The following is a 25,082-nucleotide window of genomic DNA, read 5'->3' on the forward strand; positions in this document are numbered from 1 at the left end:
TTCCTTCCCTTGAAGTGAAGGGAAGTGAGAGTGCTGGGCTGAAACACTGGCACAGAGGTGAGCTGTGTTGTCAGGCAGGCTGAAGGTGGCTGTGGCTGTGGGCAGGACGCCTACCCCACACAGCAGAGATGTGCAGGGAACCACAGCATACACTGCTACTGGCCACAGGCTTCATCTTCACCCTGGTCCTGTAAGGGAACGTTTTGTTGGCGGTGTAAGTGTTGTGCCTGCATGGCAGTGACAGCTTTTCTTTCTTCTTCGCTTCCTGTGGTTTCTGTGCAGAGCAGTGTGGGTGAGCTCTGCCGTGGGTCTCACAGCTCAGCTTGCTCCAGTGTTCACAGCACGCAGTGACCTCGTAGCTGTGAGCAGGGACCCTGCAGAAGGCTGCTTTTGTGCGAGGTGATGGCCTGAGCTCTGGTAAGTCACTGCTTATTCATTATGAAGCTTTGCTGGGCAGAAAACTGAACCAAGGATAAATGCTCTTCAGGTGTTAGACAAGCTGGCTCCTACTGCAGGCTCAGGTGTTGCATGACAGGCTGGGCCAAGGTACAGTCAGTGTTTTTACACAAGCTTCACCTGTTAATACCTGACTGAGTTTCCACTGTCAGCACACAGGCTGTAATGTGAGCTCCTGCTCCAGATGAAAAGGGATTTAATGGATTAAGTGAGCCTACTGCAAACATTATTAGGGTAGTGTCACGGCGCAAACAACTTCTGTGCCTTTGTAAGGCCATACAGCCATCCTGAAGGGATTGTTTTAAGGCAGTCTGATCTAGCTTGAAGGTTACAAACCTTTTGATGTAGCTTTTAGAGAACCTCAGGATGCTTTTCTCTATAACATAAGCACATGGTATTTGGAAAAAATCACTGTTGTTTTGGAGCTGTTGCCTGGTAATATCTAGAGATGTCCTGATTGTGCTGGTGAGAAGCAGAAGTTAAATCTCTCCCCTCTCTGCTTTGCTCCTTCAGTGATTTTACCAGCCTCTGCCTTATCTTTCCCCAGCTGCAACAGAGATGTTCAGTGGCAAAACTGAGATAAAGGCTGTTTCAAGTTCATTGTACCTGACGTTGTGGCTTAGCACGTGCCTGGCTTTGTACCAATTAATCTTCTTCCATTTGTGTACATGCAAATACTGCGCTGTTTGGTGAAAGAGCTGTGTGAGCAGATATCTACCTTTGCCTACCTAAAGCGAAACTGTTTCTCTCCCCTACAACTTCCAGTTGTAAACTTCAGACTGCAGCAGACAAATAACTATAGGGAGGAAGCGCAATTTCAGCATTTCCTTTGGAAAGTACCGAACAACCTTTGTGTTTTCGTGCTTTCAATGGCTCAGCTTCATTAAAACAAGGATTCATTTTTTCCACTCTGTTTAAGGACTTCAGTTAAGGTGCTTCTCTTTTGATTAGTGACTCAGATTCATATCAGCAGCGTTCTCTTCTCCAGCAGGTTTATGTGATGTGAGTGATCTAGATGAGAGGTGTCCTACTTGTGTAGTGCTTCTTTCTCCCTATTTCAAACACAAACTCTTCTTTTAGGAGCTCCCTTCTGTTAACTCAGTACTGCTATCTTGTGTTGAAATGCCAGCACATAATTGGGTTGTTGTGCAAACTTCAAATGCTCACGTTTTAAATGATTTACCCTCTTACAGCAATGCCACTTTCCACCTCACTTGACTAAGCAAAGCTGCCTGAAACATGTGTCATCAGATCTAACATCACTGATAAGCATTGCTTTAGTTCTCAACCACGTGAGAAGAGATAACACTTCAAACTCAATAACCTCGTGAGGTAAGGGATGGCTTATGACTTTTATCCTACTGGACATCCCTATGCTTCAACAGAAGTCATGGTAAATGTTTCCTGGACTGAAGGTGTCTCCAACAGAACAGCTGTCAGCTTGGAAGCAGACTTCCAGTATTCCTTGTTTACCAGCATCTACAGCATTGTGTTCGTGCTGGGACTGATAGAAAACGTCTCAGCTCTGTACCTCCTGTCTAACAAAGCACGGCATGCTTCTCCTTCCTACATCTACATGATAAACCTAGCTTTGGCAGACACCTTGTTTGTTTGCATGCTGCCTTTTAAAATTCATTACCACCTGAATCGGAACAACTGGATCTTTGGTGACATGGCTTGTAGGATAACTGGGACTTTGTACTACATCAACATCTACCTTAGCATTGTCTTTTTCACCTGCATTTGTGTCGATCGTTACATTGCAGTGCTGCACCCCTTCACGTACATCCAGATCAGAGTCACTCACTATGTGCTGGTGGCCACAATCCTTTGGGTGGTTGCCCTGAGTATCATGGCTGCACTGATTCTTGGCGGTCCCCTCCACAACAGAGGGCTGAGGAACACCACCATGTGTTTTGAGAACTTTGCAAGGAGCAGCTGGATTTCTCGCATGGCCCCTTACAACATCCTGGCCTTAGTTTTTGGTTTTGTCATCCCATTTTCCATCATTCTGATCTGCTACCCTCTCATTGCAAGGAGGATCTCCCGGATCAAACACAGCATTCGCAAGAGGAAAGCTCTGACTACTATCTACATCATCTTACTCATTTGCACTTTCTGCTTTCTCCCGTACCACCTCACCCATTTCCTCCATTTCTTAATGAGAAGCCAGGTCATCCAGAACAAGTCATTTGTTAACCTGATCTACAAAATGAGAAGGGTCACCTTAGCCCTGGTGAGTTTCAACTGTTGCCTTAACCCGTTCCTGTACTACTTCACCTCTTCTAGCAGGACGTGGCACTTCAACTTCAGGCTCAGATTCAGGTCTAAAATGGTGTACACCATCTGTGATCAGAAACTTGGAGAGTACTCCTACATTTATAAACTACACCAGAGCTGTGAAAATAAAAAACAGAGAGATGGAATCAACTGACCTACTCCAAGTAAGTACACGAACCATCTTTATAAGCATTGCTTGAAATCAAACTTCTGATACCTATCGTTCTTTCATACAGTGGTTATTACATAAAGGGAAGGGAGGGAAGTATCTAATAGTTACATATTTTTATTAGCCAACTGCAACAGTACTCAAGGGAGCCTGTAGTCCAGATCAAATATGCTCAGACACCACATTGGTGTTTTGGCCTCCCTGGGGTCCCCCTCTGGGGTTGGTAGCAGAACATAAGGCTTGATTCTGGAATGCAGCACAGTAAAGGGTTACTTAAAGCAAACCAGCCTCCTTATTGATGCTAACCCTGAATGCTGAGTGGATCCCTGCAGTCCTGCTTGGCTTTTCCCTTTTTTGGAGGGATCCTGTGTTTTCTCCCTGGGTGTACACTGTAGTCAGCTGTGTTCACAAACTGCCTACATTCCACAGCCAAATAAGGGCTCCTTCTTCCCTTCTTATAAATCAGTTAATTGGCTTCCTGAGGAGTACTTGGGGACAGGCATCGTAGAACCACATGCCTGTAGAGTCAAGCTGGCCATCACTTAACAACAGTATCAAAAGATAACAGATGAGAGCATTTATCAGTTAACCCTGTGCAGTGGCCAACAAGCTCCTCTCCACAGTCACTGTTGGGGGAAGTCGCTGTTCCTACACAACTTGCACAACTTACACTGTGCTGTACTGTTTGAATGTCAAAGCTTTTTCATTTTTCTTTCAATGACTGATTAAGTGCTGATGATATCACGTGTCTGACCTGTTTCACCCTTCCTCCTGTATTAACAGCATCACATAACTTCAGAGAACTGCTGTTTTCCACGCCACAGAGTGGGACTATACCATCACAAGAGGAAAGAATGTATCGTTCATGAGTTACCAGTCACCAGAAGGCCACTGGCCTGACTCAACTTGCTTAAAAGCCAGCGACTTCAGAGGATAAGATTTTGCTAACAGCTGAACAGCCCCACTGCTCTGTTCCTTTCTATCTACCTCCCTTAACATAGAAGGACTTCCAGCATTGCAGCGACTTCTTGGCAACTAACCACAAATGTTATGGTGTGGACAGAGGAGGATTTTTATATATATTTGACTAGAAACTATATCAAGAAGGTTCAGGTTTCTTCAAGGCTTCTCAGCTGTTACTCATACTTCCCTCAATGAAAGTGAAGCTGTTGGGTAAACAGTATGTTTAAAGCTTCATACTTCTGCCTACATTAGATTTCTGCTTTGCTTTTTAATTTTGAAGCTTTGAAAGCTCCTTGTTTTGGCACCTCAATGAGAAGACTCCCTGATAATAATGGTGCCCTTAATGGCTAAAGCCCAGGGAGCTGTTCTGCCCCATGCACTGAGCCCAGGCCTTCACGTCAGTGCAGGAAAGGGCTCATTGCACGGCTGTTGCTTCTAGTTACTTTTGTGAACACAAAGCTAGAATGGCTTTGCTGAGGTTTTAAAGAAAACAAGCTGTGGGAGTAAAAGAATGCTCAGTCTCTTACCTTACTGTGTAAGTGATGTGAAGTTTGTTCTTCAGGACTTCTTAAAAACAGGCTGCAGTGACAACCTAGACCTGTTTCCAATAGAAGACTGCAGTACTGCTGAACACTCTCACTGTGGCTAATGAACAGACACTGAAGTTCCTCTGTCAAATGTTTTTCTAGTTTTGTTTTAATAACGTAAACAAAATAAGATCTGTATTTCTCTGAAGCACCAACTGTGCCTGCTGCTCTGTGGCTCAAGATGTACTCTGGGGCAGTCCCTTTTTCAGCAGGGATGTGAGATAGCTGCCTAATTCTTCATCCTATAGAAAAGAAAATCAGGATGAAAGCGATTGTCTGCTTGACTCTTTCCCATTTCTGCTACCTAAGAATGGGCTAAAATAACTCTTGGATGCAACAGCAGCAGTGTTCAAAAACAGAAATGAATGCAGTTAGCACAAATGTATTCCTAGTTGTTCTTTCAAGATACCAGCCTAAAACTTGTGCTTGTCAAATAAGGTGTCTGGATGTCCAACTTCTCTCTTTCAGAATAAATGATTTTTCTGGACAGCAAAGAATGAAGATCTGTTGAATTATTTTTTGTGTGCTCTGCTTTCAAGAAGGCAGATCCTCGCTATAAAAAACAGCATTCAAAATGCAGCTGTAAGAAGTATATTCTTGAGGAGAACGACTATCTGATCGTAGCACAGCTCTGCCTTGATGAACTTACTGGTTACAGGCTGAAGTTTTATCTACTTCATAAAATATGCCCACCCTCTGTTGTTCCCTTGCATGCCTGTTTTGGACTGTAAGATGTTGAGACCAATTAGAATTGCTTGAAATGTATGTTTTCATGTATTCCTACCTGGTAAGTCCAGGATACGAGCAGAACTTTGGTTCCTTGATCCTCTGAGTGTGCTGTGGCTTGGATAAGAATGGACTCGACTGTTATAGAACCATCAGGGAGATGCTGCACTGAGTAATCCTTCAGGACCCTGGTGAGACAGAATGTATGCAGTTTATTTTGGAGGGGATTGCATTAGTTTGACCAAGACCACGAGTGCATCTGCAGTCATTCAGCCCAAGGGGAAAAAACAGCCAAATGCAACCAAGAAGGGGTTTACCCTTTGAGATGGTTGTACACACGGAGCACGGTCTCATGTTCTTTCCGTGGGTCCTGAATGTGAACGCGGCAGGTGAAGCGCAGCTGGTGTTCTGCAAGGCCCAGCTCCTTCAGGGCCTGCTCAGGAGAAACCAGGCGGAAGCTCTGCAGAGGAAGAGTGCAAACCCATTACAAACTATTTCCTTGTGCACACTGGGGTTTTATTCCCCCTCTGTAGCCCCTATGCATTACTTACGTTATCCTTCATAATCAGCGTGCCATGCATAAGCTTTGGCTTCTTGGCATCTGGTAAGAGACCTAAGCCAAGGGAAGAGAAAGACAACAGAGTTAATGATACCATGCTTGCTTGTTACACATGGAAGACAACTGCTCTAGAACTCAATGGATTTCAAAGTCTCAGCAAAAGCATAATTGGACTTAATTTCCATAGCAAATGGGCAATGAAGAGCAAGCAAGGTCATTTTGTGCCCATTTTTTTGTTGTTGTTAAGCACTATTGAACACCCATCCCCAGCACAGTAGTTACCTCACTTCACAGAAGCCCTTCTCACCCACTGAAACACTGTACAACCTGTTCTCACACAGGAGGGGCTGCTACAAATAGCCCAGCAATGCTGTTCCCACCTAATTCACGTGCTAAAATTGCAGTTGAGGGGCAGGACCCCAAATATGTAATTCTTGGTTGAGAGATGTGTCACCTATTGCTGTTTCTCTCTTCAAGAGTCCCAAGGAGATGTCCACTGGGATGCTGGGATTGGTAAATATAGTCGTGGTCTCTCCATTTGCAGGCATGTAACAGTTGACATCTGCAGCATAAAGAAACAACATAAGGATCAGTGCAGCACTCTGATGCCCATAACAAAGTACTGAAACTAAACAGCCCCCCAGTGTGCATTCCTTGCTTTCTCTGCTCATCTTTTAAGTCAGAAATTACTTCTTCCCACCCCATCTGGACCCAATTCCCCATAGTTAATATTGCTAAATTAACATTTCTGATACACGCCTGCCTCTGCTGCTTCTAAGTCTGAAGAAATGCAAATGCAGTAAATGCTGAACCATAACAATACAAGTGAAACATCACAACGTAACACCACAATCATGATGTACCATCACTAGAAGCCTAATGGACATTAAAATTAAATGGGCTTAGTGTATACTGACTTAGTGTCATTATACACTACAGACACTGATTTCCTGAGGATGACAGGTTCTGTAAATTAAACTATTCCTAACTCTAGGCTGATTTCCAGTAAATTAATTACATAAACGTAAAGCTTTCCTTCTTCTTTCTACTGTTTTCATTATCAAAAGTGTACGTACGAAATTCCTGCTCTATTTTCTGCTTCAGAAACTCCATTTTCTTTGCTTCCCCGTGGACCAGCAGGACATTGCGTGGCTCAGCCTGGCGAATCAGCTGCATGATTCCCTTAGCATCAGCATGGGCACTGAAGGACATGTACTCCACTTGCATCTTTACTTCCAGCTGTAAGAGGAGGGTGGTGGGAAGCACATGTGCTGTGAATCAGGAGCAACTTTGCCTTGTATACCATACGCAAACTGACTGAGACCTCTCCATGTTTACCTTAAAAAGGACGTAGAACACTTGGATTGGGAACACTTGATCTCTCCAACCTGATTTCCCAAGCCAAGTGTTCTGGGACACATATATAAATATATATATATATATATATATATATATGTATATATATGACATGTGGTGTCTAACTGCCACCTAAAGTCCCAGAAAGCTTCCCCCCCACAATCCTCATTAAAAATAACACTTACTATTTGTCTTCCTTCCATTTCCAGCTTGCGTTGTCCGCTCAGAATCTTATGGCCCACTGTTCCCTGCACACAATAGCCCGGCATGATGACCTGAGAAAGAAACCAGGAATCATTTAGCCCCACATGCTCAGGAAAGCCTTTGTTCTGACAATGGTATCTGTAACACTATTGCATTAATACAAAATATCACTTAGGAAACAGAATTCCTTACCATATTCTTTTCGTTCCCTGCCCATTTCCTGAAGATCTGCAAGGATTGCCCTGCATGAAGCATACCAGGGGTTGCAAACACTACCTAGAATTCAAAGATGTGTCAAAAATAACAGCAGAAAAAGCATGTGTTGCTTATTTAAAATATCATTACATATAAATTTCCTAAAACTGTGAAGAGAATCCACTAAATACACATTACAGCACAATTACTACAACAAGGCTGTAATGGGGCCTCAGCCATTGATGCCAACCTACCATTGGTCCTGGATTATCTGCAAAGGCTCGATCAAATGCTTTGATGTGTTTGAACTCAAACATGTTTCTCTGCACAAATGTTTTCCGGATCTTCTGATTAGTCCATGTGATGAAGAGCTTGTAATAATGATTAGCCTTCTCCGTCAGCCCAGTGGAAAAATAAATTGGAGCTTTCAAGTTCATTCTTTCCCTGAAGAAAGAAGGAATCCAGACACAGGTGAGGATCAAATCAGTATCTTGTTTCTCTATGCTCAAAGCCTTCTGTAGTCTCCAAAGACTTCTGGGCACAACACACTCTGAGGAATCCATCAGTCAACATGGTGATAATGCTGTATCACTATGCTTGAACTGTGGTATGACCAGAAACATTTCCATATGATGCTTATAAAAAAAGTTGAACACTTCTTTTTTAATCCCTCTTTCTTCCCTTCCACATAAAAAACAAGTTCACAATGTGGCAAAGATGCCATTGAACTATTTAATGGACAGCTGGTACTGAGTGCTTGGGGAAGGAGGAGAGAACGATCCTAGAAAGGAGCATGTTTAGTTTACTGCTTAGAGTTAGAAACGCTGATAAATAAACAATACATGGAAAGAATCACTTCTCACATAGCACCATGGGCCAAAGTGCAGAGCAAAACTAAGGAGAGTATTTGTACCAAACAGATAGAAAAGAATCGTAGAAACCTTGAGGACATGAAGAGGATGAGGAACATGAACCAGAGACTGCACTCACCAGAATGTTTCCAATAAAATGCAAAGCTCCTGGGCACGACCAAGGGCAAAAACTGGGATAAGAACCTGCAACAGAGCCATGATTTAGGCTGTGAAACCTGAACAGCACATAGAGAGCACTGCAGCATTACCACTGCTGAATAAGAGCTTCGTAGAGAGCAAAGAACACATCAGTGATCATCAGAATGCCGTACCTTTCCTCCTCGTTCTACAGTCTCATGCACTTTCTTCAGGAAGTCTCTTTCTCTGCAGCGTTTGGAGTCTCTGATAGTTGTGGCATAGGTAGATTCTGTTATCAATAAATCGGGGCGACACTTATCAATCCAGGCAGCACTGAAACAAAAGGATTTCTTTTTAAAGTCATCAAATTAAGAGCCAGTATCCATCACTTCTCTGCAGGTCTCAGCTGCAGAAGGTCACTATCTCTGTGTGGAGGTAGGAATTAACCCAGCTCAGAATAGAGACCAACTCAGTGGACTTTGAAAAGCAGCTTTTCAGTCTGTTATTTGTTTAAAATACTTTCTTCAATGCTTTGTAAGCATCACAAACATTAAAAACCTCTCATATATACCAGTAAAAAAGAAAAGCAGCATTAAAGATGGTGACTGGCACTCTCTTAAAAAGCAAATGCTTGTGGAAGATACCACAACAATGAAGCATTTCAAACACCTAAATCCAATTACCACGCAGCCATACAAATGGATTAATATGAGTACAGAGAAGATTATGTTAAGGTCTGTTCTGAGGACTCGATTTACCTCTGATCCTCCTCAAAATTCACACTTGCATTTATCTTTGCTGGAAAGACATCATTAAGCATCCCAGTCTCCCATCAAAGAACAAAGAACCAATGCTGGTAAGCCTTAGTATATGAGCAGAAGCTGTGGTAAAATCACCCTGCTTGAAATAGATACAATTCAGAGGAGCCCAGCCTTCCTACTTACCCTAAATGTCTGTCTGGAGTCATGTTATAATCACCCTAAGGGAGGAAGGGAAATCCGTTTATTTTCTCAAGCTAATGGAACAGGCTATTAGAAGGAAACATAAGCATATGTAACTACTGCTGTGCATACTTACAGTGTACACAACTGACTCACATCCAACCTTGATTTGGAACATGGCTGCTCCCAGCACGTGGCCTGCATAGTATGCCTTGATCTCCAGCTCCTCATCCACCTGAACACAAGCAAACACCGTGGTAAGCACTTCACAAACAGAAAACTGCTCTGCCTTCCACAACACTTCAGTAGCTCCCATCCAAGCAGAAGCTTTCATTTACCTGAACTGTCTGGTGAAGATGCACAGCCACCACTTTTTTCATACAGTCTTTAATCATTTGGGACGTGAAGAAGTTTGTTTCTCCTTTTTTATCTACAGTTATTTTCCTGTAGTCCTCCAGGAGGATGGGACAGATGGCCTTGGTAGGATGCGTCATATAAATGGGCCCATCGTAGCCGACCATCTCACTGAAATAAGGGAGGGCTCCACAATGGTCCAGATGGAAGTGGCTGCGAAAGAGACAGAAAGGATGAAGACATTACACGGCTGCTTAGATTACTTGGTTCTCACAGCTTGATTCACCTCTTCAAAGCACTCCACAAAATAGAACTTTTCCCTTTAGAAACAAAACTCGCTTGATTTCCCATCTCTGTTGTGATCAGGAAGGAAGCTTTCTTACCTGATGATCACACAGTCTAGAAAGTCAGTCAGCCTCCCGTTCTGAGTAATGTAGGAAAAGTCAGGAAAGCGCCTCTGCAAAGAGGTGGAAAACAGGTTAACAACCTCAAACAAAGCTACTTAGTACCATGTCATTAACTATATGGACCAGCAGCAGGAACCACCTGCTACACTGGACACTGTAAACCCATCTCAAGGCAAAACAGGGGAGACTGTGGGAGCAACACAGCAAGAACTACAGGCAACGCAATGGACACCTACATAAAGAGTCAAAAGGATGAGCTGCCCTATAAAAACAGGCTGAGGGAGCAGGGCTTGTTCAGCCTAGAGAAAGCTGCAAGGAGAGGCCTTCAACGTTTAAAAGGGGATTATAAAAAGGAGAAGAATCAACTTTTTGCTTGGGTACATAGCGATAAGGCAGGAGGAATGGCTTTAAGCTCGAGGGGGGATGCTTTATATTGGATGCTAGGGGGAAGTTCTCCATAGAGAGAGAGGTGCAGGAACAGCTGGGGACTCTATGAGAGAACAACCCAACCGTGTGTCACACTCACATCATCGTTGTATCCCATGTGCATCCCACAATCCAGCATCACATTCTTCCCCGCGATGGACACCAGGATACAGCTTCGCCCCACATCCTGCCCGGCACCTATAGGAACCCAATAGAACACCATAGTGAGGCGGTCCAGCCCCTTTGAGGCTCCACAACGCTCCGATCCACCACTTACCGAGCGGTGTCACCTTGATTTCAGGCATTTTAAACCTCTTTCAACTCAAAGCTCGGAAGGGAGCAGCCGTTCCTTTAACGGCCATATTGCAACGGCTCGTCACACTGAGGTAGATCCCGCCCTTCCCTTTAGCGCATGGGAGGCGCCTCCCGCCGACAAGATGGCGGCGGCGCAGGGAGCGTTCAGCCTGAGGGAGGTGATGGCCGCCTTCCAGAGCTGCGTGACGGAGCAGCGCGAGGTGCTGCTGGGCCCGTATCTCCGCGGATGGAGGGGGCTCGTACGGTGAGTTTTCTGGGCTCCCCAGTACAAAAAAAGACAGGGATCTCTTGGAAAGAGGAGCCACTAAGATGGCTAAGATCTCCCCTGTGAGGAGAGACTTAGGGAACTGGGTCTGTTTAGCCTTGAGAAAAGAAGGCTGAGAGGGGATTAGATCTAGGTTTATAAATACCTGAGGGGTGGGAGCCATAGTGGTGAGGCTGGGCTCTTTTTAGTAGTGCGTGGGGATAGGACTAGGGGTAATGGGATGAAATACAGCATAGAAGTTCCTTAATAAGAACTTCTTTACGGTGAGGGTGATGGAGCACTGGAACAGGCTGCACAGGGAGGTGGTGGAGTCTCCTTCTCTGGAGATATTTAAGACCTGCCTCGACACCTACCTGTGTGACATGGTGTAGGGAGCCTGCTTTGGCAGGGGGGTTGGACTCGATGATCTCTAGAGGTCCCTTCCAACCCCTACAATTCTGTGATTCTGTGATGGGAGGGGAGGTTGCCCCTCGAGGATGCTGCTTTGTGTTATACTGCTCCGTTTATCCCCTTTTCAGCTTCCTCAATGGGCTGGGCGCCATCTTCTCGTTCATCTCTAAGGACGCGGTGACTAAAATCCAGATTATGGAGAGTTATTGCGGCGGGGAGAAGAAGGAGGAATACCGTACAATGCAATCTATGGTGAGCTATGAGCTCAATGGAGGGCTGGTCGACTTGCAGCAGCGCTCAGCCCACCCCGACTCGGGCTGTAGGACCATCCTACGGCTGCACCGGGCATTGCATTGGTTGCAACTCTTCCTCGAAGGGCTTCGCACCGCCCAGCAGGACGCCAGCACTTCCACCATCTGCACGGACAGCTACAACGCCTCGTTGGCCGCTTACCATCCCTGGATCGTCCGTAAGGCCGCTACCTTGGCCTTTTGTACCCTGCCATCCCGCGATGCCTTCCTAGAGGTGATGAACGTAGGCGGCCCCGAGGAGGCTGTGGAGATGCTGGGTGATGCTCTGCCCCATATCCGAGATGTGTACGGCATCACTGAGGAGCTGTACGCACAGCACCGCCTGCTGGACCTGCCTTGAGTCCATCCCCCAGCTCCTTGTACCCCCATAAAGCTGATGGAGCTCAGTGACTAAAAGAAAATGCACTAAAATACATACATTGCCATATATATAGCATCATCTCAGCACTGCAGGGAGTTTAAGTGTCCACAAGCACACTCAAGGGAGTGCTTCTCTTCCCCCCAGGCCCCAGTGTGAGGCTTTGGGTCTTGCTAAGCCAAACTGCACCTTCAGCACTTATACCACTAAAAAGGTGACAGCACCAAAGGCTGCAGGTAACTCCCTTACCCTATATCCAAACACCTTAAGCTCACTTGGCCACTTTGTTTACAAGCTGTTCCCTTGGAGCTGCTGCTTTTCCCCTACTCTGCTTTAGCACTCAAAATAGAATCCTATCTGAAAAGAACCACCTCCCCTTGTGGTCACCAAGAGACTCTTCCATTCCATATGGATCCATTCTGCTCATTGTTTCTTCTGTCCTTTGTGTGTCTTGGGGTGTGGACCAGTTCTTCCTGTGTCCTGCACAGCACTATGTACCCAGCTAAGGCTGCACTGCATCTCTTTCTTCAGCCTTCCTTCTAAATGGTGATCTGTTATTTATTTTTAATGAATGTTTAACTTCTCTAACTACAATCACTACATCTAATAGCCAGTATCTATATATGAAGTATGTAAAACTGAGTTTACTAAGCATCTTCAGAGCTGACAAAGCACAACTCTGTTACTTCAGGAAGATATGAGTGCCCGGGGGAGAATCCCATAGACCATCACCTTTTGGTTTCCTCTCAACTAGGATTCACTCTGGCCTAAAGTAACACTGCATGATTCAGGAAATCACTGTTACCTCATTGGGATCAGTCAGCTGGGCACTACACTACATGATTAACAAGCTGCTGGAGAGCACCCCTTACAGGAATGCTTTCCTTTCTTGTGGTGTTGGAAGAAAGATGAGTTACGGTGTTATCTGTTCATCTCTGTCCTTCACTCTCATGCACTGACCCAGGTGTGAAACCAACATCAGGACTAAGCCAGGTGGAGTACTGAGTATTTACATCCTAAATGGGAGTATTGCTGCTATGCTGTAAAGACAAATACTCTCTTTCCTGCCAAAACCATCTCAAAATAACACAGTCCCATAGAATAAACCCATGTATTAAATAAAATGGGGCAGCTCTGTGATATAAGCTACAAAATATCTCCTGCTGCGCTCGCTCTGTGATACACATGGTGCTGGTATTTCAGCTGGTGAAGTGTATTAAATGCCTTAAGTTGTGTCAAACAATCTGTCAAGTGAAGGAATATTTGATCTCTTTTGGATCTCATGCAGGAATGGCACCATTTAACCTCAGCCATCCCTTGCAGGAGGCAAGTATTCATGTTGAAAATGAAGCTCTGCAATTAAAGAATCAAACTTTCACTGCAGGGACAAGCTCTGTTGTGTGTTCATTACTGATAATGCTGTTTCTCTCAGTCTGCATTTGCTCATTTGAGCGAGGTATCACCTAATGAAGACAGCTCTACTTCTGAATGACAGGAGCTAATGAACCCCAGCTCATTGCCACACAGCATAACTCAGGTCCCAAACTTGGATGGACCTAGATCAGAGGTTTTGCTGTCACTGATACAACCACATCCAAAAGCTAAAGAACCCCTCACCTACAGCGAGTTCTACCCTTAAAAGCTGAAACAACACGCGGCTTCACTAGAGGGAGCCTGAGTGTTTTGCACAAAGTCCATCACACAAACCACCTCCTATCCCACAATAAGCAGCCTGGATTTCACCTGGAGGAATAACGTGCTTGGTACAGCTACAATTAACAGCTCACCAACCTGCAGCCTGGATGGGGTCTGCACTGCTGCATCCTTACGATGTCCTAAGGAGGATTTGGGGATCTCCATGACAAGGTAACCTTCAATTAAAAGCAATAAACGACATCAAGCATCCACAGCTGCTGTGGGATAACTCAATAACTCACAGCCCTGGACCCAGCAAGGAGGAGGGCAGAGCAATACAGTCATTAAATCACTGCCTGATACAGGACAGCAGGGTGAGGCAGTGGTTTGCAAACAAGCACACTCAGAATCCTGCTGCCTATTTGACTGCTGCCCACTGAACATCGAGTTACACATTTAATGCAGTTTGCTAAACAAATTCCTGCATTATTTCCATCTCTCTGGGTTCTATTTAAACTGATTTCCCAGTGTTCAGACTTTCACCCCCCAAATAGGGAGATTATGATCCCCAAGCTGCTGCTGTTGTACATGAGCTTTGGTTGTGCAGCAGCCCTCAAGCCCAGCTGCCTCTCAGCTCAGTTTAGGAGGCCTGGTGACTACATCATTGGAGGCCTGTTCCCTTTTGGGATGGACACCATCAATCTGACAGCACGATCAGAGCCCACCTTAATTGTGTGTGAAAGGTAAGAAGGCAGCTTGTTTCATTAGCATTCATTACATTGTGTATCACATCATTCCCTGCCCCCTCTTCCTGCAGGCTATTTGTAGATGGGCTGATATGGGCCCTTGGGATGAAGTTTGCCATTGATGAGATCAACAACTCCACATCACTTCTCCCAGGAGTGCAGCTCGGCTATGACATCTATGACACCTGCTTTGAGCCACTGGCAGCCCTACAGCCCACCTTGCTGTTTGTGACCCAAAATGGCACCACGGGCATTGACATAGAGTGCAACTACACCGACTACCAGCCTCGTGTCACTGCTGTTATTGGACCACATAAGTCAGATCTCTGCCTGTTGACAGCCAAACTCTTCAGCTTCTTCCTGATTCCGCAGGTAAAGAGATTCCCGTTGTAAGTGTAGGTTTTGATCCTTGCCATAGATATCCTGTGTGATCCTGAGTTAAATTGCCTGGAACACGGCAGTGTGTAACTCCCCAGAGAGGAGAGGGCTCACTCACACTGCTCTGCAATCCACGTTAAATGGGAATTAACAGCAGGAACTGGGAGAATCTCAGTTGTGACTGTAAAGTACTCAGTTATCTCAATAAGGAGATATGTCACAGTCAGGTGAACTTGGCTCTTAAGGTATTTCTGATCCCACAGGTCAGCTATGGGGCCAGCAGTGAGAAGCTCAGCAACAAGGAGCTGTACCCATCCTTTTACCGAACTGTTCCCAGTGACAAGAACTTGGTGGAAGCTGTGGTCCTTCTGCTGAATGAGTATGGATGGAACTGGATCGCCACCATTGGAAGCGATGATGAATACGGCCAAGGAGCCCAGGAGCTCTTCTTAAGCACAATTGGAAATGGCAGCATCTGCATTGCTTATGAGGGCCTCATTCCTTCAGACCTTACAGACCCTAAGGCTGAGAAACAACTGGAAGAGACTATTCAGTACATTAACAGGACCAATGTCAACATTATTGTCCTCTTCGCCTTTCAACAGCCAGCCCAGGCCCTGCTGGAACAGAGCATCAAAATGGGACTAAGCAAGAAGGTCTGGATTGGCACTGAAGCCTGGCTGTTGTCTGACATAGCCACCTCCATCCCAAACATTCAGAGCATTGGGACGGTCTTAGGCTTCATTATGAAAGCAAACCCTGTCCCTGGCTTCCAGAAATACATTGCCAACCTTCTCAGCTCTGTTCAGCAGGATGAATTTTGCCAGAAGTCCAGAGAATTCTACAGCCACATGAGCTCTGACATGTTGGGCACACAATGCAAACAGTGCGACCACATCTCCCTGCATGACATCTCCTCCATCCTAAGCCACACTCAGATACAACCGGTGTACATCGCAGCCTACAGCATAGCTCATGCACTGCACAGAGCACTGGGGTGCACCCACCAAGGGTGTCCCAAAGCATCCATCAGATCTTGGCAGGTGAGGACAGGTCAAAGGGACAAACATATATTACAACAAGGAGGCTGATAGCTGCATCCTTAGCCCACCATCAGGGGGAACTGATTTCACCAGCCCAAACTTGGCATTAGTAACCTCCAAGCAAGAACATGAGTTGCACTGACACCTATTCTTCATTCTCATTTTCTCCTCAGCTGTTGCACTTCATGGATACAATCCCATTCACAGTGAATGGTCAAAGTTTCAGGTTTGATGACTCTCATGGCACAAACACTGGCTACAAGCTCATATTCTGGCAGTGGGAAAACGGCAGCCTCACACATCTGCCTGTGGGAGACTACCAAGAGTCCTTGTACCTCAATAAGACCCTGATTCAATTTCACACTACAGATCAAAAGGTAAAGGGGGGGGGGGGGCAATCTCATATTGCTTATGAGTGCCCAGATGAGACTTCTTTCCCTTTTTTGTTCAGGAGCCCACATCGGAATGCTTCAGAGAATGTGAACCAGGACAAATCAGACAGATCAAAGGATTCCACCTCTGCTGCTATGACTGCACAGACTGCCCAGAAAACACCTTCTGCAGTTCCAAAGGTGAGGTCTGAGGAAGGCAACGGCTTTACCTGCCTGTATTGCGTCTGTCTGCCCCTTGAACTCATACAGGCACACAGAGCTGATAAGGTCCTGCTGCAGGCTCCTCCTCCAGGAAGCACTGCCAGGGCAGAAGGTTTCTCTCCATTCTGTTCTGCAGCACACTGCCCAGTCTTGCCATACAGGTATTCAGTGCTGGACCTTCCTCTATCACAAGGTTGGATGCTCCATCTCTGAGGTAGGAGAGAGGAGGACAGGTGAAATCCTGAGGTCTTAGCTAGAAGAGAAGCTTATGATGGAGTTTGGGGATCTGGTGGATGCTGGTGATCCTTCCTGGGCTGAGAAACAAAACCACATGGCAACTTTTGGATGGGATGTAGTGAAGTCAAGAGGAAAAGATTAATAAGTCAAAAGCTATGGAGGTGCAGTCTGCTTGGGAAGGGGGGGAAGCAGCCAAACCAGCACCCAGACAAGCTCACAACTGCTCCTTCCCCGTGGGCTGCACACAGCAGGGCAGCAGCTCACTCCTGCTTTGTGCTCTTCTCACTGCTACTCTGCAGACAGCTCCACCTGCACTCCCTGCCTGGAGCACCAGTGGTCCCCTGCCCGAAGCACGCAGTGTTACGACCGCAGCGAGAGATACCTGCGTTGGAACGAGCCGCTCACTGCTGGCTTGCTGATATCCATGTCCATCATCATATCCCTGGTCTGTCTGACAGCAGTGCTCTTTGTTAAGAACCTCAACACCCCCCTCGTGCAGGCATCTGGAGGCAACCTGAACCTCTTTGCCTTGTTTGCACTCATGCTGATGTGCCTCAGCTCCTGTCTCTTCATAGGGAAGCCCACTAACAACCTCTGCATGATGCAGCAGGTTGTCTATGCCCTGTGTCTCAACGCTTGCTTCTCCACCTTCCTCACCAAGTCCCTGGAGATCGCCCTGCTGACCGAGTTCCCCCGCTGTGCCCACACTGCCCTGCCCTGGGTGACACCAAACAGGGCCTGGCTCATTGTAGCCCTGTGCCTCCTCACCGAGTGCCTCTGCTGTTTCTGTTACCTGCACCTGGGTCCTGACTACGTGCTGCCCGACTACAGCTCACTGCCCACAGAGGTTCTGCTCACATGTAGCACTGCATCCTGGCTTGCCTTTGCCTTGATGCATGGCTATAACGCATGCTTGGCCTTCGTCTGCTTCCTGTGCACATTCATGGTACATACCTCTGGGAAGAAGTACAACATGGCCAGGGGGATCACATTCACCATCCTCATCTACTTCATCATTTGGATCTTCTTCGTTGCCATCTTCGCCACTCTGAGGACAGTCCTCAGGTCTGTGGTTCAGATCAGCACCATTCTGATGGTCAGTCTGGGTATTGTGGGGACCTACTACCTCCCCAAATGCTACATCCTCTTGCTGAAGCCTGATTTGAACAGAGAGGACTATTTTCAATACACCACCAAAGAGGAGCCAGAGGGAGACCCTCAATAAACAGGCAACAAGCCAGATCCACTGTAGCCTCATTAGAAGCTGGCTGTATTTTGTATCATATAGAATCATATCACGGCCTGGGTTGAGAAGAACCACAAAGATCATCCAGTTTCAACCCCGCTGCCGTGTGCAGGGTCACCAACCAACAGACCAGGCTGCCCAGAGCCACATTTTAACAAGATTACTCTGTTTAGAATGACTCTATAAGGCACAGTGCAGACTCAATCACCAATTTAATGTGCCTGGTGTGGAACAAAAAGCTAAACCTTGATCCTTGAATCATTATTTGGACACAAAACTATGGAAACCATTTGAGGCATAAGAGCAGCTGTATGTGGGACATGAGACCCATTCAAATATCAGTTCACTCATTTGTATTTCATTAACACGAGGGCAAAGAACCTGGAAATGAGGTCAGGGCACACGGAAACAAAGTGCAAATCACACTATCGCAATCACTGCAAGAAGTCCCTCCTATCTCAAATCACATGCAAAGATCAATGGGGAGGGACACCTCTTACCCAGAGGGACATTCTGCAAAGGGGACAGAATGAATTAAGAGCTGTAAGTACCAGGAAACATCCTTCACCTCTGCAGCACATCTGTTGTTTACTGCGCAGGAGGAGAATTCTCAGCTCCAAGAAGGGCAGTGCTTTGCTCCATTCAATATCAGTTACAAAATGGGTAACAGAGATAGTTTCAGAAGGCATGACAGATACTCATAAAGGAAAAGCACAGACTAACCCTGACAAAAGCTGCTTGCTAACTATCCCCAGTCAATATCTAGCTAACATTATGAATATTATACACCATTTACCGAATAAATGATCATCTTTGAAAGCGCTAAGTGTGGTGTTCAATGGAAGAAGTAATAAGTAATGAGTGTAACACTCTTTAAGCCCCACAAGCTCTTTGCCACGAGGCAGCATTGCATATTCTTGCATACCAACTCTTCCAAACCTGTTTTTCTGTGTGTCAAAGCCACTTCTAATTGCCAGCCTACCTGCTTACAACACCCAAAAGACAGCAAAACTCTCATCTGAAACCCAGAAGCCCTCATAGCTGGAAATGGCAGCAAGTCTTTGTGAGCACCCTGTGGTACCTGAGGGTCTAAGAAGCATTCCTTCCTTCATAGCAGCACAGAGCAGAACACCTGATCATGTTGTTCAGCCCCTACAGCCACCTGCAGTCAATTCGGAATGGCTCATAGCTGGAATAACAGGCTGCACAGTCCACATTTTTGACTATTTTCACCTGTCTAGAACTGGCTAGACAATGTTCTGCCCTGCTTAAGCTAACATGGCTCAAAAAGCCACATATAGGCAACTCTGCAGGGCTGTCTCCCAGGCTCTTACATACCTCTGCTGTAGAACTGTGCCATTTGCAATGGGTGCTCCCATAATAACTGCTGCTCTGCCTTTTTCCCTTTCTGCTGGATCTCTACCAGCTGGAAAATCTGCCTCCTGAAGCTGTGGTGCTTTACAAGCACTGTTAAAACAGGGCTCCTGGCTGCCTCCCATCAGCTCCTGAACGTTTCTTCTTTTGCAGAGAGGGAGAAATAAAAGTAACTGGAAAACAAAATAAAAAGAGGCTGAGATGCTTTTTCATTCTTCTTGAATTACAGACAGCGCAGTAGTGCGAAGAACTGAAGACATACACTGCGGTTATCACATAAAATTAAAAGCTTTTTAGTGTTTAAAATAGCATTTACACATAAGCAGCTATATATTAACTATACAGACACTTGGGTTTTCATACAATATCTACAAAAAAAGAATTCCATTATGCAATAGACATTTAACAGGAACAGTGCAGTCCATGCCATTAAGAGGTCACTCTTTGAGTAGAACCGAATCTAAAAGAGGTGATAACTCTGGGTTTTCAATTATTTAAAATCATGTAACTTTGTTCCTCTACTGTACATAAAATTCTTTACAAGGTATTTCTAATCACTGATTAGAATTAATAATTTTAAAATCAATCTTATTACAATCCAGTTAAATGCAAAACAAAACAAAAGAAGAAACAATTACATCGACTCATGAGCTGTCAAGTCTCAAGATGGGATTTGCCCACTCGGAACAAAAATGATATCAAAAAGTCAATGTCTGTGCATCATTGCTCGCCATCCAATACACCTTTGGGTAAAGTGTCCAGGGGACTGTAACCTTTGAAAAGTCAATTTAGTTAATGGGAGGTAAAAGACAACAGCAGTGCTTTTAAGACTATCTTCCCAACAGCGTTACTCTTCAGAGTTAATACATTGGGTGGCTTCGCTGCCCAACCCAGATCCTGCCTCCTTTGGATAGGAGATGTCATCCCAAACTGTGTTCTCCAAGTTTCCTATGATGTTCCAGACATACCTCTTAGTCCTCGTCCCAGGCTGCCTCCAGGTATGTGTGATTCTAAGCCCAGCTGCAGGGCAAAGGCAGATGAAGATCTCAATTCCAGAATTAGACAAACATCAACTATTTAAGGCTCCTGTTGTGGGGTTGTTTCATACAGCAAAACCTCCCCTGCTTCTCACTGCAGTCAGAGGGGCTGGGTCATACATTCTAGAGCTCAGCCAGTGCCAGGTATTTGACTTCAATATCGATTCCATGCCCTGATAAAAGACAGTTCTGCAGGACTCCAGGCTTCAACCTTTCCTCCTCCTGGCACAGCACCAATATCACAAGTAGCTTCATTGGCATCAGCAGCACCTCATCGCCTCGTGCTGTACCCAACAGGAGAAACTTGCACAGTTAGGCCCCAGCCCCCTCTATTGCAAAGATAAATGCACATGCATTGAAAGCCAAGGGTTTGGGAAATCTTCTGCCTTCAATCACTTCTGAAAATCAAGTGCTAGCAAGGTTTCAGGCCAACCCTCCCTTTATCTCCAAGCAGCTGTATGCTACAAGGGGGGAGAGCGTCAGCTTTTGTTTTCACGTGCAGTGGCCATTATATATTGCACCGTTGACAAAATGGTCATTGACATTTCCCAGCTCTATGTGCTGCCAACCGGCCAGCAAACCCATCATTGCGCTCAGAGCCATTCTGATCCATGGGTGAAGCTTTCAGGCCGGGTTCCTCAGCAGAGAAATGCTCTCCCACACCTCTACATGCACCTCCAGCCTCGTTCCAGAGCGACCCACAGACACAGAAGTAATTAACACAGTCATTTCAACATCGCAGCAAAGACCAGCAAGACACAGAGCAGTTTCTGCCAACAGCACAACAACAAGAAGGGGAAATAAAACCCAAATCCCAGCAAGCGTGAAAGCCGCAGCTCTTGAGGAAATTAAATACAATTCTTCCATAGGTGAAAGCTCAGCCCCTGGTTGCTGTCCATTCTGACAGTATTTAAGGACAGTCTTTTCCTCCAGCCCTGCACGTTCTGCCTTTAAACAAAGAGAAATCCTAGCATATAAGAGCCTGGATAAGTTACACTCAATTTAAAAGCAGAACCACCAGTGATTGTCAGACTCCTTAACAGCATTCTCCTGCAGACATAGGAGAAGCATTCATTTATATTACCCTGATTTATCTCATTGCTTTCAATGTCAATTTCTCCAAATGGTTTACTTGGTTTAATTAGTGCCTTTGCTGCTTTTATAGGAGGAGGAAAGGGAAGAAAGGACGCTGCTGCACAGCCAAGCATTAGGAAGTGCCATTCTTCTGAATGAGCCATCGCTAAGTCTGCCACCAAGAGCAGCCCATCAGATGGGTTATGAAGGAGGCACCACTGTAAAGCTGCCTTATGGCTTTAGGGAGGTTCCTAAAAGAAGCAGTCCAAAGCCACTCAGCTGGTTCCAATGTAATCCGGGTTCCTGGTCTCAGTGATTGCTTCCTAAAAGCTTCCTTTGGAAAGTGAGAATCCACTTTGTGCTTAACAACATTTGGAATCTGGACTTGGCTTTTGTACAAAGGATGGATGTTTGCACACAGATCTGCCATAAGAAGCCATAAAAATCCATCAGAATGAACTACGTGCAAAATGAAGAGCTTGAGGAGCAGCTGTCCAGGGTGAGAAAGGAACACAAACTGCATGTGCTTAGTGAGGAAGATGTGTTCACTTCTGATGCTCACACTGGATAGTCACACCATCCCATAAAGCATGGAAGATAATAAAAAGAAGCTTCTCATCAGTTAAAAATTGAAAGGCTTATATACAGCAAAGACTGATTTTAAAGCCCCTGTCCTGAAAGCTGCTGGAAACAGTTGCTTAAGTGAAAGCTCCCAGCAGGAGTTTTAGCAGGGTCAGGCATAAGGACTCATTCAATGTACCACTTAGGGACTGCTCTCACCTCTCTGCTAACAGCTAACTCCCATTGGTGTTCAGGGCATGCTCCTGTGAGTAACTCATCAACTGGGGTTGGGTATCTCCAGGTTTCTATTTCAAAGCAGAGATTAAGATGGGGAGGACAAACAAAAGGGGAAAGATACTGCTCAGAAATGAAGAGCAGAAGGAGAGGTGGTCAAAATGAAAAGCCACGTCCCAGTGGGAGCCAGGATTTCTCTATGTCTGTGCTTGAATACGTCCCTTCCAGAGGGAAAAGCTGCAGCTATGCTAACAGGATCAGGCTGCAGCAATCGTTCTATTCCTGTGGAGAGAACTTTTAAAACAAGCAAGTGCAAATTATAGGCAGAAAAACACCCCAGACATCTGTCAGCAGCGAGGTGACCAAAATGCCCAGGAAAAGACTACAGCTCCAAAGTCCCTACCATGAAACTGAATGCACTAACATTACAAGTTCTGCACAAGGAGCTCATACAGCAGCAAGATTCCACCATTTCCTCCACAGAATAACCAACATCTGAAGTAAAAAGACGATGGATTTACACTCTCTAGGCAGTAGAAGGCAGTCACAACTTGGCTTTCAGCTGGGAACTGGTCTGTGCCTGCTCCATTCCATGCGTTGTCTGTACTTGCAGGTGCTGCAGCTGCTTAGTGCCGACTGATGCATCCAAGCACCAGCATTACGAGGCAGTATCACAGATACCAGCCAACAATCGTCTGCTTTTCCTTGCAGGAGGAAAAAGCACAAGAAAATAAAAGTGCCGTTATGCATTACTGGAAATTCAGAAGTCACGTGAAATAAGAAGTCCTCGAATCAGCCCGAAAGATACACTAATTGCACTGAAAGTAGGTGCCACGATTACCAAAGCTCAATAAGATGTGAATATACACCAGCCGACCACAATCAAAAAACAAGAGGGGGGGGAAGAAAGAAAAACGGGAGGATAAAGAGAAGAACGCCATCGACTTGCTGATATTGAACAATCCCAGGCATCGGTGGGTGTGTTTTTGTGGTTGTTTTGTGGGGGTTTTGCTTTGTTTTGTTGGTTTTTCTGCAACACATCGTTGCAAACTGGGAAGGCGTGACATGCAAAACAGACAAGTTTCTTCCCTTAAGTGTCTGACAATGACCACATTTCCCACCCGGCCCCAAAACGATCCACCCCGGCCCTCCCCAAAGCAGAGTCTGAAGGCACTTCCTCTCTCACATGATGTCGACAAAGAATTCACAAGGGTTGCCCATGGCCTTCTGGAAGGATTGCCGGCTCCCCGTCAGCTCCGGAGGAACAGAGCTCAGTTCTCTCACCGGGGGCCCTCCAGGGGGTCCGCTCGTCCCGTAGACTTTCGAGCCCAGCTTGGGGAGGTTGTAGAGGGGTGGGACACCTGGAGGCCCATAAGAATGATGGCTGTGGTGGCTCCTCTCGCTGTGTGTGGCAGAGACGTGGCTGCGGTGGCTGAGCTGGCTGACAGGCCTCTCCCTCCGCGCTGTGCCGGTGCCACCGCTGCATGCAGTGTGCTCGGACTCGCTGCCACTGCCCGCCGACTTGCGGTCCTTCTCTCTGCCAAGAGCCCTCCTGCTGTTCTCGCTGTTGCTTCGGTTCGAGCCGCTGCTTTTGCTTCCTAAAGGCCGGCAAAGCGGAATAAAAGGACAAGTGGAAAAGCAGAATTAGCTTGGTTCCATCATCAGCTCCTACCAAAGCCACCAATCCACCTCTGGTGTGATGGCAATAATAATGATAAGGCCTGAGCGTGCTTTCGGTGGCTTATGGGATTTAGCAGTGACAGATGGCAGAATGAAGCAGACGAGGCTGTGCCATGCACAGGAACACGGAGACACCTACAGAGCTCACACAGTGAAAGCAGCAGCTCGCTCACAAGCAGGGCTGGAGGCCTTCAGCTCCGCCACCTCCTCGCTGCCCAGAGAGGGGAGCAGCTGAAACCAAAGGAAGAAGCAGGCATTTGGGTTTTAACCCACAAGCAAATGAGGTTCAGCTGAATCCTGACTTACAACCTTACTCAAAAGGAAACTCATTTGACTTCTGTACCACCCGGGCAGACTGCTGCTCAAGGCTGAACCTCCTGAGGTTAACTGAAGTCCTTCTGTTGCATTCAGTAGGTAGGCTCTTGTAAAATTCATTGCTATACTGTTTCATTGTTGGAGTTATTTATTGAGCTGCTCTATAAGGAATCAGGAACATGAAGGATGTTCCCAGCAGAGGCCAGTAAATCAGCTCAGGAAAACAAAGGGCTGCTGCTGGTACGTAAGCTGAGCTGTTGCTACGTATAAGCTTTGCTAAGCTTTGGAACTGATTCAGAAGGAAAGTTGAAGGTGCGCTCTATTACCATCAGAGATAGGACAGATGTCAGGAGACAATTCTAAATCAATTAGCCTTAAAAAAAAACCATAACAAACTAACAAGAAACCAACACGGTACTTCATTAAGTTCCTGCAATTTAGAGAGTATTATGACTTAAGCCAAAGCTCCCAGTGCAAGACTGTCTTCCTGCCAGGAAGGATCTAAACCAGCACAATAAAGACCAGCTTGGCACTCTGAATGACATCTCCTTTTGTCTCTTGGTGCAAAGTGACATTTACCAGCTACGAACTAACAAGACATATAAGCAGAGAACACAAGAAACCCCATTTTATCCACATAGAGTGACCAAATATCTTTCAGCCAATCAGCTCCTGTAG

General features: G+C 45.9%; 5 protein-coding genes across 10 annotated transcripts in view; 3 read left to right on the forward strand and 2 right to left on the reverse strand.

Moving 5' to 3' along the window:
• The first annotated feature begins 194 nt into the window (after positions 1–194).
• LOC107323273 (lysophosphatidic acid receptor 6-like) lies at positions 195–4,949 on the forward strand. The gene is made up of 2 exons (XM_085509069.1): positions 195–2,900; positions 3,689–4,949. The coding sequence occupies exon 1, from the start codon at positions 1,796–1,798 to the stop codon at positions 2,888–2,890; it is 1,095 nt and encodes a 364-aa protein (XP_085365195.1). The 5' UTR covers positions 195–1,795; the 3' UTR covers positions 2,891–2,900; positions 3,689–4,949.
• Positions 4,547–10,982, reverse strand: INTS11 (integrator complex subunit 11). Its single transcript, XM_085509061.1, has 17 exons — positions 10,890–10,982; positions 10,713–10,810; positions 10,163–10,236; positions 9,764–9,992; positions 9,562–9,660; positions 9,429–9,463; positions 8,679–8,817; positions 8,486–8,550; positions 7,746–7,939; positions 7,493–7,572; positions 7,282–7,371; positions 6,817–6,979; positions 6,195–6,302; positions 5,733–5,794; positions 5,499–5,641; positions 5,240–5,369; positions 4,547–4,697 (listed from the first exon to the last, which is right to left on the reverse strand). The coding sequence occupies exons 1-17, from the start codon at positions 10,915–10,917 to the stop codon at positions 4,632–4,634; spliced, it is 1,803 nt and encodes a 600-aa protein (XP_085365187.1). The 5' UTR covers positions 10,918–10,982; the 3' UTR covers positions 4,547–4,631.
• A 37-nt stretch (positions 10,983–11,019) lies between these two features.
• Positions 11,020–13,634, forward strand: CPTP (ceramide-1-phosphate transfer protein). Its single transcript, XM_015882178.3, has 2 exons — positions 11,020–11,171; positions 11,711–13,634. Exons 1-2 carry the CDS (start codon positions 11,050–11,052, stop codon positions 12,231–12,233), a joined length of 645 nt encoding a protein of 214 aa, XP_015737664.2. The 5' UTR covers positions 11,020–11,049; the 3' UTR covers positions 12,234–13,634.
• Positions 13,634–18,955, forward strand: TAS1R3 (taste 1 receptor member 3). 2 transcript variants are annotated; one of them, XM_015882150.3, is made up of 6 exons: positions 13,634–14,629; positions 14,704–15,004; positions 15,274–16,053; positions 16,227–16,430; positions 16,505–16,625; positions 17,183–18,955. In XM_015882150.3, exons 1-6 carry the CDS (start codon positions 14,346–14,348, stop codon positions 18,106–18,108), a joined length of 2,616 nt encoding a protein of 871 aa, XP_015737636.2. In that variant the 5' UTR covers positions 13,634–14,345; the 3' UTR covers positions 18,109–18,955. The 2 variants fall into 2 exon arrangements, with proteins under 2 accessions (XP_015737636.2, XP_015737635.2); XM_015882149.3 differs by having other exon boundaries at positions 13,634–14,117.
• Positions 18,956–19,772: 817 nt separating this feature from the next.
• The window catches only part of DVL1 (dishevelled segment polarity protein 1), a 48,241-nt gene continuing 42,931 nt past the window's right edge, over positions 19,773–25,082 (reverse strand). For all 5 annotated transcript variants that reach the window (XM_015882134.3, XM_015882137.3, XM_015882135.3 and 2 more), the window contains one exon: positions 19,773–24,007. In XM_015882134.3, coding sequence (XP_015737620.1) covers positions 23,592–24,007 — 416 coding nt within the window. In that variant the 3' untranslated portion in view covers positions 19,773–23,591. The remainder of the gene's footprint in view (positions 24,008–25,082) is intronic.

This window comes from Coturnix japonica, chromosome 9, assembly GCF_054131305.1.
Source record: "Coturnix japonica strain WE chromosome 9, WE-NBRP24, whole genome shotgun sequence".
NCBI classification, from domain to species: domain Eukaryota; kingdom Metazoa; phylum Chordata; class Aves; order Galliformes; family Phasianidae; genus Coturnix; species Coturnix japonica.